This window comes from Polypterus senegalus, chromosome 6 (assembly GCF_016835505.1).
Source record: "Polypterus senegalus isolate Bchr_013 chromosome 6, ASM1683550v1, whole genome shotgun sequence".
Lineage (NCBI taxonomy): Eukaryota > Metazoa > Chordata > Cladistia > Polypteriformes > Polypteridae > Polypterus > Polypterus senegalus.
The window spans coordinates 133,983,727-133,997,307 of record NC_053159.1 but is presented as its reverse complement, the minus strand read 5'-3'; the positions used below and the strand labels follow the sequence as shown (position 1 = coordinate 133,997,307).

The following is a 13,581-nucleotide window of genomic DNA, read 5'->3' as shown; positions in this document are numbered from 1 at the left end:
AAACAATAAAGGCATTTTGAAAATTATTTGATAACTACAACAGATAGAAGCTGACACAATACAATGTTTGAAATGGCTTATGGGTAGTTCAAACACAAAGCACTCTGTAACTATTCTAATTGAAGCCAAGGTCAAATGAACCTTGATGCTCTGCTACAAGATTGCACCAAAGCACCGTAGTGAGATTTCTATGGACAGAGGAAGTGAAACCTTCTGAATCACACCAAATAATGATGCCTTGTGCTGACCGGTAAACTGTTTGGCTACCGATCTTGCACAGATTTTTACAGTACCTCAAGTCATCAAGTAGTATGGTAAGTGCAGATCCATAGCTGATATCCAAATGTGCATCAACAGTCGTCAACGTAATCCATCAGTCTTCTCCGATGAAGGCATTCACCATATCAGTATGGGCTTGTGTGCGCAATGCTGATGGTTTGACTAGATCAAGCTTTGTCAGTTACATTTGTTCTTCCTGCTTTAAACCCATTCATAAACTTTTTATTGAATCATGTTGTATTCTCTTCTGTACTGATCCAACATCCATCAATGAATTTCAGTAGGTTTCACTTCCTCTGCCCAATTAATTTTCACTACAGCACAATGTTCAACAATTGTGCAATCCTATAGTGGAGTGTATATGTTCACTTGCCCTTGGTTTCAACTAGACTAACAGCAGAGCGTTGTGGTGTGTGCATGTAAACTATCCATAAGCCATTGCAAACATGTTGTATTGCAACAGCTTCTATCCATTGCAGTTACATTGTAATTTATAAATTGCCTTTATTTTTTATTTACTCTAGTATCTTGTTTTAATGTTCAGGTTACGTAAGCATTTATTTGCTAATAACTACACAAGTGGATAACACTCAAGTGGCTGCTGTGCATCATTTGCACCTACATCTTCTACACTGATCAGTAGCTGTCAGTATTCTCACACAATTAAGAAAGCAACCCCAAAAGAAAAAAAGTGAATAAACAAAAAAATAACAAAATAGTATTGTGTTATCCAAGCATTTAGAGATATGGGGAAAAAGTCTTGTTATATAATGTAAATCTGAAACTGCTACATTTTTTTCTGCAAAGTAAAAAATTTGTTAAATAAAAAATAAGATCAATAAAAAGTAAAAGAAAAAAAAAACTTATAATTTAGAGAAATTGGTTGGGACAAAAACCTACAGCTACAGGGAGGCCCCAGGACTGAGCTTGAACAGCCTTCTTTAAAATGGCTGAACTATCATAAGTATCACTCACCAGCAGGTCGATATCATCGATAAGGGCAGGACACAAGAAAGGCACTATCCAGCATTGTGCTCATTTCCTCTCACTTTTTAAAAGTGTACCTTTAGACTTAATGGCCATTTATAATTGTCATAGTGTGTTTTTTAACTTCATGCCTTGTTCCTGCTGCTGCAAATTATTTCTCTAACATTTCACTAGAAATATCTAATCTAGAAAATGAACTGCTAATTGGAATATTTGGCTCGTGTACAAGTACTGTTGGAGTCTTATCAAATGCTACCACATGAAAAGTTTGAATCACACTAATGCAAGTCCATCCCAAGGAAGAGGTATAGCTTCAGATGCACAATTTCCGCTGAACACAAGGATTAAACTGAGAAATGTGGTGTAAGTTCCAACAAACCTGGGTGATGAAAATTAACCTTGCATTAAATGGTGTAGACATTACACAGTGGGCATTCTTTACATGTAAAAATACTGTCAGATGTTAAAGTGCCATGGCTTAACATCTACACTGGCTCATATATACACACAGACACAAGTGTCCAATGCAACGGGTTTGAAAAACGTAGAGAACTCTGCACGAATGCTCCAAGGGCAAAGTTAAAGCACCTCAAGATAGGATTTACTTTTGTACGTGTTGTCAAGTTGATGATAAGCTGCATATCAGAGGGTACCATTATAGGCTACTTTACGGCACACCTTAAAGTTTGTTACTTATGTATTACATGGACATACAAGAGCTTTGTGGGCCATCAGTTGGTATATCATTTACACAATAGGATATCAAATGTTACAGAATTAGTGATCTACAGTGCCTTCTGAAAATATTCTGACCCCTCTAGTTTTTTACATTGTTTCAGTCTTAAAATGTAATATTAATTTTCCCCACATCAAACAGCATTCAATAACCCAGAATGACTACAAGAAAATAGAATAGTAAAAATATTTACCAATATTTATTTAAAATAAAAAATGAAACAGCACAGTGCCATAAATGTTCAGACCCTTGTTATGTAATGTGGCTCAGGTGAATCCCATTCTATTGAACTATGTAGAGGTTTCCACATCATCCTCAGTGTATCTGTGCTCATTTCAACTGATCTAACATGATTAGGAAAGGTACACACAATGTTTTACAGTATAGCTGATTATGTGTGTCAGAGCAAACACAAAGATATGAGGTTGAAGGAACTACTTGCAGGGCTTAGAAATAGGATGGTGGAAAAAAAAGACTGGAACAACTGTGGTTCTTCCTAGAATTGGCTACCCAGCCAAAATGAACTATCATTGGAAAATGGCCTTGGTAAGAAAGGTGACCAAGAACCCAATGGTCACTCTAGCTGTGTTATAGAAATCCTGTGTTGAGATGGGAGAAAGTTCAAGAAGTTCAGCCATCATTACAACACTCCACTGATCGGGATTTTACGGCAGAGTGTCTAGATGGAAACCTCTCCTCAGTAAGAGAGGCACCAAAGCCAGCTTGGAGTCTGCAAAAAGGCACTTGAAGTACACAGAGATAGTGAAAAAAAAAAGGTTCTCTGGTCTAATGAAACCATGACTGAACTGTTTTGGCCTCTTTTCTAAGCATTGTGTCTGGAAGAAACAAAGAATCTCTCGCCATCTGTGCAATACCATTCCAACAGTGATACATGGTTTGGCAGCCTCATGTTATGGGGTTGCTTTTCAGCAGCAGGGACTTGGGGAACTAGTCATGGTTGGAAGAAAGCTAAATAGAGAAAAGCACAGAGATACAATTAATGAAAACCAGCCTTAGACTGTTAAGAGCTAAAGGTTCACCTTCCAACACAGGAGTAGCCTTGGGGCAACTCTGTGAATGTGAAGTGGCCCAACATTTAACCCAATTGAACATCTCAGAAGACACCTGAAAACAGCTGCCCAAAGTGAGAGTATCTATAGAGGACAATGCCAGAAAATCCAGGTGCACCAAGTTTATCATGTCATACACAAAAGGACTTAAGGCTGTCATCCCAGCCAAAGGGCCTGAATACTTGTGGATATGTAACATTTCATTTTAATTTTTAATAAATTGGCAAAAACTTTCTAAACTTGTGAAATGGTGTAGTGGGCCTGGATATTTTCTGAATGTACTGTAAATCATAAATCCATTCTATTGGTACCATTTAATTTGTGCCCAGATGTTCATTGTACTCCAATAGTTTACATTTCTAGTATCTTTAAACAGAGATAACAAGCTTCTTCTACAATAATTAAATCATTTCTGGTTATATGACTTTGGGTACTGCCAGAGTGGCTGGTGAAACTTTAAAAACTTGTTCTAAATTCAGAGCGATCCAGTTTTAAAATGGCCTTTTTATTTTAAAAATGCCAAGGGCTTCTACTCATATGTCTTGCAGGAAAGGGAAATAAGAAAATGTTACATTTTCCCATTCATTCATCTACAATGAGCACACAAATAGAATTTATAACTCCATAGATGCTCCATCACAAATGGAGACAATAATTTGTCCAATTGTTGCAATGAAGTATTAAAAGCACGCACACACACACACCCCTTTAACCAAAAAGTATGCTTTAGTTTCTCATGGCAATTTTTTTATTCTTGGCTCCCGATTTATACTCCCAAAGAAATCATACTTGTTTGAGCAAAACTACATGACCAGTATTCACATGTGGAACAGAAGCAAATTTCCAATGTACTATGCAGCTCAATACTTGGTGCATCTAACTGCAAGTTACAGGGTATATCAAATGTAAAAATTACACCACTGCTTAGCCCACATTCTGAACGCATTAAATTGTTTTACTGTATTACATGAGCTTGTAGTGTTAATAAAAGCAGCCTGATTGAAGACATCTCACACACACACACACACACTATTAAGCAAATACTTAATAAAAACCTCATCTGTAGTAGTAACAGTAGGAGTCACATTTGCACAACAAATGTGGATTTTTGTCCATCTTACTTGACAGAACATCTTTAGCTCCGTAAATCTATGGAGTGCTGAACAGATCTATTGCTTTTTTACGTTTTTATATACGAAGTATAGGCAAAGTAGTGTAATCATCCAAAAATTGAATGTCGAGATTTTGATGAATCTCAATATTTTAGATCTCCAGGTCCAAAAATACCACTTTTGGAATTATGTCTATGTATGTATGTATGCATGCGTGTGTGTGTTTGCGTAAACATGATAACTTGAGTATGCTTTCACTTAGGTTAACCAAATTTTACATACAATTAAGGTAAAAAATGTAAATTTCTATCAACTTTTAGGCTATTCCTGCTAACCAGAAGTGGTACTTTACCTTTGAGTCATGCACCTGCAAAGTCCAATGTATTCAACTTTACTTTTACAATAATCGTTCCAATATATTATTAAATTTGTCATTGATGGTTCTTTAATGTATATAAAAAAAAAATCTTGTTTTGTGGTTTACTCCTCAAATATCCATCCCTGTCTCAGAATATACGAGCAAGTCTAGGGGAGAGCACTCAGGATTTTTTTTTATGTATACTTTGGCCCCGGTGGACCAGCACAGACTTTGTATCTGGATTTTCCCATCCTACGCTGCACAAGCCTCTTCAATTCCTGACCACTGCAGCACCCAATTCTTCATAGTATTTCCACCACACCATCTTACATTTCACATGGGGTAGGCAATCAATTTTCATCACACACACAATGTTTTATATTAGGGCTAGTGAAATGGCTCATTTAATCATACAAACTCCTTATACGCAATGCCCCAAGTCCCTTTTGCTCAGTCTATAAAATTACTCGCAAAAGGTCTTGCAAATCTCCTGTAATATGTGTAACTTCCATGTACTTCCTTGAGGACAGACCGGAAGTGTACTGTGATAAAAATATTTGTTTTCACCTTACAATTAATCCAGTATTCAAAATATCAAACACTAAGATATGTGCTGAAACAGGAGTAGCAAAGACCACCAAGTGAAATGTGGGAATGCAAGACTATCCGTACCACTATAGTGCTTAACAGCTTTGAGAATTTTTAAATAAAAATATCCACAAGTGTTTTAGCACTATACTAAACACATTCAAGAGTAAAACTGCAACTGTAAAGATTAGCACCTCACAAAAACTGATGTAAATTATACAGATACATTTAGAATTTATAGAATAAAATGCTTGTTGTACTAAAGTTTAACGTGTTCAGATAACTTCAACCGTGACTGGACACATGAAGAGGCGAACTTCATTTGGATTCCAAAGAGAGAAAGGGCAAAAGTAAAATTTTCTTGTTCAAGGTTTGGAACAAGTCCGACATGTTAACAAAATATCTAATTTGGTTAGACATTTGAAGGAAAAATAAAATTAGTAAATATAACTGACAGCAAGAATGGCACACTAGTTATGGGGAAACATAGAGATCAAGACAAAATCTGAACGACCAGGACCCAGATATATAGGACAGCTTGTATACTGTGTAAGAAAGGCAAAGCAAAACCTCCCTGTATGACTGCAAGATAGCTGCAGTCCGCTGTAGCACAGAAGTAGTGGTGGCGCACTGCTTTACAATAAAAAGTGTTAACTGCAGACACGGCCTTCATGGAAGAGTAGTTCTGAATAAACTTTACCCAAGATGGAATCACAAAAAGTTCACCCTAAAAGGACATCATTTCATTTCTATTAAACTACCTAATAAACACAAAGGTTAAAAAGGTTTTATAATTGACCCACCATCCCCAGACTTGACAATCTCTGAAAAAAATCTTGTGTAGATGTTAAATGTACTACCCATACATAGACAGCCCAAAACATTTCACAACTAGGAGTAATCTGCACAGTAGAATGAGTAAGAAGTTCTCCAAAACTAGAATTCAAAGACTCCTGGCTGGCTACAAAAACAAAAGGTTTGCAAGATGTGACTTCTGCAAAAGGGTATTGCTAAGTGTGGACATATTAGGGTGCCCAAGCCTTTGCAAATGCCACAATTACTCTTCAAATAGATTGTAAATTTATATTAATTCCAATTTTAGTTTGTTGCAAGTAATTAACCTCAAAATGACATGTAAAACTTTGTATCAAACTGTAAATTCTTTTCCATAGATAAGAGTATCTAGTTATTATATTTTGTTTCAGGCATCAAGAGAAAGGGCAGAAAAATGAGATATTGCTGCTCCAAAATGAGCCAGGAAAAATGAAAAGGTTTTTAGCTGTAGCCAAGTACTACTTTATGGTTCTTTTTTACAGTTATAGGCTGATGTAATCACACTTAACAGAATACAAAATACTTTCAATTATTAACACATTCACACAAAGCTGGTTCTACTGCTATAGCTAGGAAAGCCGACAAGAACATTTATCAAGTTTTTTTTGCTGCTAAAGTGTTAGTTACAGCTGTCTAATTAGAGCAAATTATGTAAATCAGAAATACTAAAAAAAAAAAAACCACACAACACACCCCCAACCAACCACACACACCATGCAGCATTTAATAAACCTTGTTTAAATATTAATGAAAAATGCACCTCCAAACAGCCATTAGTTTTTCATGTTTATTGTTAGCTTGCGAATTTCAAATTTAATACAACTGAATTACAATCTGGTCGGGCACATTTGCTTTTTTGTAACAGCTAGCTAGCTGTTCCTCCAGCAGAATTCATTGCTCCACACTAAATTCAGAAGTCACCATGTAAGGCTCTACAATAAATTATGTTATATACATTTTGTAATAAAATACTGAAGGAAAAAGGTAGAAAATAAAACTAAATGTACACAAAATAAATCATTAAAAGTCAAGATTGTCTGTTGAGCAATTGCCTACAAAATAGTGCTGAATTAAGACAAACCATGACACAAATTCCACCACATTTAAAGCATGCGTGGAAACAAATTAAAAAAAAAAAAAACAAAACTATAAAGAAAAAACAGCAGCTAAAGAGAGCCCATAGAGCTGCACAACATCAATTAATGCAACAGTGTTGTAGTAGTAAATAAATAATGTTCCACCCAGGGCTGTCTTCCATTGCAAGAACCATTACTAAACCCTCCTAAAATGACCAAATTGGAAAATGATTAGCCTCAAATTTTACTTTCAGCCACTGCAAACAAAAATAAGAAAAATACTGAAAATTCTTCTACAGTCCTCAAAGAAATTTTCTAAACACAGAAAACTAAGCAGCAGCACTCCAACATGCCCTCTGCCTAAGACTAACAATGTTAACATGTCACAGATATACTTACTCTGGCAGCTACTACTTTTCATAGCTCCAAAGCGACAAAGTTCAAAGCCATACTCAACAGGCTTCAACACAGACTGACGTTCCAAATGAGATGGGAACAACAGCACAGTATGCAATCAATTCATTCCCATACCCCTTTGTGCAGCGGAAAGGCAGTTTAGAGAAGATATTTCAAACAAGCCACTTAATATGGATTTTTTATACAATGCAACTTCCCTAATTATTCACCACGTATACTTATAGATCGAACGAGTTTTGTAATAAATCTGCTGATCAAAATCCAACCATAAAACGTGTCTTATTCAGCATGGTTAGGATTATAGCAGGTCAACTACCTTGCCTCATTTCATATTACATGGCTGTTAAGCAGATTTCATACCATTATGCATTATAGAAGTGCAATAATCAATTCACTTCAATGTGTTTCGCTACACTGTGCCATCTTGAAAACCAATGCAATCTGAGTAGGTAAAACAAGTACACAAAGTGACAGTAGGTGCATATTGATATAGAATCATTTCTCAGAATAACCATATCTTGAAATCCAACCTTTAAAATTCATTAAACTAGTGCTTTCCAATGTTCATTAAATCAAGGTGTACTCCAGTAGATTAAGAAAATTACAAGAAACCAAATTCACCTAGAGCAACCACCAACAGTATATCTACAGGTCCATGTGCAGTTTAATTACACTACAACCATCTCCCCCCCCCTCGGTGAGAAAGCCAAAATTTCAACTTAAAATATACATTGAAGAACAAAACATCACACACTGTGGTCAGAAACTCTTGTCCAGTTCAGTACTATGTAGGACCCCTTCTAATATGGATCCCCTTGCATTTCCATTTACTGTTCATCCCTAAAAGCAGTAGCCAAGGAAGAGAGTCATGACAGCAGAGGAGTATATCACAGAATAGGACAAATTCTCCCTGCTGAAATATCAGGGTACTAAAAAATGCACAAAAGGCTGCTCCTTGTCTACCAGATTCCAGAGGGCAGAGTAGTAAAATGTAGCAAGATAATGTAGGCCCTCTACATCTTTCTTCAAGATTTAAAAACTGTCAAGACAGATGATCAGTCATTAAAGTGGACCATATTGGAGTCTTGTAAACATGCCCATATAACTTGAGTTTAGCAGATGGCCAATAAAAGGAAGAGCATTAAAAAAAAAAAACACTGCAGGCAGAAATCAATTTCACCATAATAATCTGATAAAACATGCATCCACTGAAGACTTCACACAATTTTTAGGGTTAAGTATTAATGAAGTCACACAATGGAGCCTCATGAAAACATCACATTTAAAGCCTTGCATTAACATTTTAGACAGGGTCAAATTCAACAACATACCACCAAAAAAAAAAAAAAAAAGTTGATATTTGGCCTTAAATATTTAAATATGGAAAGCTGATGTTTGCTGCCCCACCCAAAAAAAAAAAACCACCACACACACCACACCTTTATATAGCACTTTAGTAAATCCCACCAATTCATAACTAGAATGTCAAGAGTTAGCAGATGCAAAAGAATGTAGAGTGTAAAATTAAAGCTCACACTAAATAAAAGCCAGACCAGCATATTGCCATCACTTCATGAAGATGGGAATAAGAGTGAACAACAAATGCACAGTAGAACATTCCTTCCCTCTCAGGAGTTTAGACTCGTTTATTTTCCCTTTAAAGGCCACCATTAATTTTTTTTTTTTTTTTTTAAACAATTTGTGCAATACAAAAGAAAATAAAAAGATAAAGCATAAACAAAAAAAATCCTACACTACCCTCTCCCCTATTTATTCCAGGCAACTAAAGAAAAAAGTTAATTACTGCAACATATACACATTTAAATACTGTATACAGTCCATGCATTTGCACAGCCAGTTCTTTTAGTGTGTGGAGAAATGTGGCTTTAGCCATCAGTGCATTGCAGTCCAGGATTGTTTACATCCTTCCTTCAACCAGATTTGAAGAGAAGAATGGCCACCTGCCCCAAGTAAAAATAAATAAAGTGTTTGGTCTCATGTGTGACGTAACTCCCAAAGTTTCTTCCCACGATACAGTGCCATGTCGGATTATACTTCTTGTCAAACTCCTGTAGAAAGAGCAAGCCAGGTTTTAGTTAGGAATTTTACATGTGTGTGTATAATTATATTTTTTATATATAATATCACACACCAATTACATACAACTCATCAAATTCAATCATGAATTACTGTATTACTTCACATAAATTGCAATCCACTAGTAGGTAAGACCTGGGTTTAAACCAGGCAATACACATTCTACAGAATCTACAATTAAGACCACTGAGAATGTTAAAGTTCCAGTAGTATAAATTACTCAGATACTTGCTGCTTTGAATGCCATGTTACAGTCTCTCATACAAACTTTGGTTAAATAGAATCACATACTAAATTTGAGGCAGCTTCAAAAGAATGCATTGTCAAGCACTGTACTGGAAAGAATCATGAACATGGAGCTCTTTATAATTTTAAATTTCATTAAAAAAAATTGTCAATCAAAATTGAAGTTTGTTAATGTAGACCACTTTGGAGGAGAAGTGGTTCTCTAACAAATGACCATCCCAGAAGAGGTCTTACCTTTTTAATATAGGCTGCAATGTCCTTTTCGATGTTGTACTTCTCCATGGCCTGGGTGGCACAATCCACTGCATCCTGCTGCATGTCCTCAGACATGTCTGCATTCTTGATCACAGCTTTTCTATCAGACATGTTTCTAGAAAATGAGGAGGCAATTTAGTTAATTCCTTCGAGACAAGACTGCTGGGGTTATTTACTGACTTACTCAAGACTCTACATAAAGAAAATACAATCCTTAAAATTTTTTTCATGTTTACACATGTGCATAAAGGTTCATCAATGCCCATGTAGTACATCAGGTGCGTAAGGCAATAAAATAGTCTCAGTGGAGAGCTCCATGCACTAGAATATTACAGTGGAGACTTTCATATATTAAAAAAAAAAAACCCCACACTAGTCTAGGATATGCTGATCCATCTGCCCAACATTAACAGCAACTGCATTTCCAGTAAAAGAATCCTCAGACAAAAGAGCACATGCACAAACACTAGACACTTAATTGAACTACAAGGAAGATACATCTGAGCGCTAAGTGCACAAAAGGTCTAGGCACCAAACAGCATCTTAAATGCTTTACAGCAAAGACTACTCTCAGATGTCAAATATTGTGGGTATATGGCCATTTTAAACACAAAGCTTTGCGTCATTCGAGACACCATGAGCAGTTGGGAACAAGGCAGCTAAAACATTGTTACACTGGTAGAAATTAAAACACTACAGAGAAGCAGGATGTCTAAGTTTAAGGAATTGATTATGGCCTGAAATTTCCACATAAAAGCAGGTCAAACTAAACTGTTGGGAGAAGAACCACCACAATTTAGATAAATTTAAGAAGCGGTTCACAAAAAGAAAAAATTGACCAGTTTAAGTGGTTTAAACAGTTTACTGTCATTTGGCTTTAAAACACTATGAAAACTGACAGCTTTGTCAACTTGAAGAGTCAGTAAATTAAAGATAATTTTTAGAATAGCCTCATAAGCAATAAAGGTTTATAGCATGCCACTGTCTTGGAATAAGACAGTACCAGTTAAGTGTTCGTCTCATTGGGGACATCAGGACACATCACATTATCCATAGGCAACAAGCTGCCACACTGCCTCCCATTTGATTAAATAGCAACATTTAAAACTGATCCATTATGGAATTATGTAGTTATATGTATTAGTGCTCCCTGCTAAGAACCTTCTGGGGTCCCTGTCTTGTCCTACAAGGTTATGGCTGCCTGTAACCCCAAATCTGGATTAGAAGGGGCTCAATAAGAAAGTTATCTATGATAGCTACAGAACGGAATGCACCATAAAAGGCAAAACTCAAAGATGAATAAAGTATATTACTGTTCTAGTAACTAAACTATCAAAACAGCATGATAACTTGTAAGCAGCCAAACCTACCACATTAACATTTAAAACATACACTCTTGACTGTGGGTGACTGGATGTCACCACAATGACCATTCAAAGAAAAACTAACATTCTATACAACTATTAAAATAATGGGTTTTCTGCAGAAAAGCAGCCTTGCAGTCTAGGATTTAATTCAACTAACACAAGCAGTACCATTTACTGTTGCAACTGTAACCATTCATAATTATTCCAACATAGATCAATAAATGTTTCAATTAACGAGGTACCTTTAAGATGTCGTTTTTATCAAGTGCATGGTGTGGAGTCCTCTTTATAATAATTTTAAAAAGCATTTTAATTCAAGTGTATGACCTAGCAAGGTTGACTACACTGGAAGATACTTAGAGTACAGTGAACTATTTAGTCAATGACAATAAAAAGACAATTATACATGGACGTTTGCTGCCGAGAAAAGTGGCAGGTCCTATCTTGCACTACACCGCAGAGTGAAAAGGATAAAATAATGCAAACTGCAAATGATGTAGATGTTTGAATTACCAATACGAACAGGCCTGAATTTGACCATGAATTGCATTATTTGTGTACTGCCCATTTCAATGCACGTTTTAACCCTTGTAATAGAGCCATTTTTTTACTTTCATTAACTTAAACACGAGTTCTCAAATTTAAACTAAAAATTGGATTAATATATTACAAATATATTAGTTCAACAAACAAGCTGCATACATAAATGAGACGGGTGCAATAATCCTCTCGTTACAGATGACAAAAACACTCAAGGCTAGCCAATGTGTACATTTTTATTGAAAAAAGTGCACAATACGAATGTGTGATTGAGATACACTTTGCAAGCGATTTTCTCGGGCAAACGTATCTACTCAAGTCACAACGAACCATCAAATACTGTATACAGTTCTATAAAAAAAAAAAAAGGCACAGACACACACCACCTAGGGGACCCCAAGAAAACCGCTCCATTCGGACATCAACAACCGACTACGAATGAAGCGATGTATGCTCGCAGCTCAAAACAGCACCCGAATATTCCCCTAGGTGGTGATGGTGGCGGCGGCGGCACCGAGAAGACCGTGTCATTTATTGTAAAATGCCATAGTCATCCCATGTAAATGCACATCGGGGAAGAAGCTATAAACTATACCGGACACACTGCTTACCAAATGAACCCCAAAGACAAATGAACACGTTTACATGGTCATACATTCTCTTGAACACAAAAGATAGCTGGTGGGTTATATAACCTACCCGTCGGTCTCCGTGAACTCGCGGTGCAGCCCTCCGCAAACGTAATAAATAAATAACCGCAGAGGACCAGCGTGACGTGCGCCTCGATTTCTTGCTACAATCCCCGCCCCCTCCCCTTTATGCGCAGGAATGCGCGTTCATTCTCGGGGCGCAGGGATCACGCTGCGGTCAACATAAATAGATAAAAATGTACAAATGAAATCTAAACGCGCGAGAACACGTCGCACAGCACATTTGCTAAAATGCATTTACAACCATCGCCACCTCTCTTATGGGAAGCTCCTACTTAAAAATAAAAAAAAAGCTCAACTTCGAACAAGCGGGCATAAACGCAGTTTTTTCTACTCAAAATTGTAATTCCGCGTACCACAACCATTAAAACAACATAAAGCCCGCCATTACCTTGTTTTAGAGTGTATACCACTTCTCTGTCAAGCCGAACGCTTCTCAGACAAGCAGGAGCGTATCTCTCTCCGTACAGCGGCTCACTGCCCCACTGAAATACCGCCCCTCCCTTCGCGCCTCCGCCCCGCCCCGCCCGTCGTTACACATTGGTCGGACAGAGTTGTGTCTCCTCCCCCTCTAAGCGTTTTCTACTAGCTTCATTCTTTCCGCATCTTATTTCAGACCACAATGCAACGGGATAAGCTTAAGTGTTCCGTGGACCAAAACTGTCAGGAATTTGCCTGTCGATACAAAAATAAATAAGAAGTCGTGTGTTTTCCAGTCATCGTAACACATGCGGTATTTTGTCATGTTACTCGTGAAAGGTTACTCTGGTGTTTTTTTTTTAATTTAATCGTTTGCGGTTCGGTGGCACAGCGGTTAGCATAATTACATTTCACCTGATGAGTGTCTAACTATAATTGTTTTGGAAACTCCTCTGCCCACTTCTGTTATCAGTGCTATCCAGGAATTCA

At 36.9% G+C, this 13,581-nt stretch overlaps 1 protein-coding gene across 2 annotated transcripts; it reads right to left on the bottom strand.

Annotated features, from left to right (window-relative positions):
• Window positions 1–8,895: 8,895 nt before the first annotated feature.
• Window positions 8,896–13,162, bottom strand: LOC120531653 (dynein light chain 2, cytoplasmic). 2 transcript variants are annotated; one of them, XM_039757255.1, is made up of 3 exons: window positions 13,064–13,162; window positions 10,035–10,170; window positions 8,896–9,526 (listed from the first exon to the last, which is right to left on the bottom strand). In XM_039757255.1, exons 2-3 carry the CDS (start codon window positions 10,164–10,166, stop codon window positions 9,389–9,391), a joined length of 270 nt encoding a protein of 89 aa, XP_039613189.1. In that variant the 5' UTR covers window positions 10,167–10,170; window positions 13,064–13,162; the 3' UTR covers window positions 8,896–9,388. The 2 variants fall into 2 exon arrangements, with proteins under 2 accessions (XP_039613189.1, XP_039613190.1); XM_039757256.1 differs by lacking the exon at window positions 13,064–13,162 and adding an exon at window positions 12,662–12,733.
• Between the last annotated feature and the right edge of the window lie 419 nt (window positions 13,163–13,581).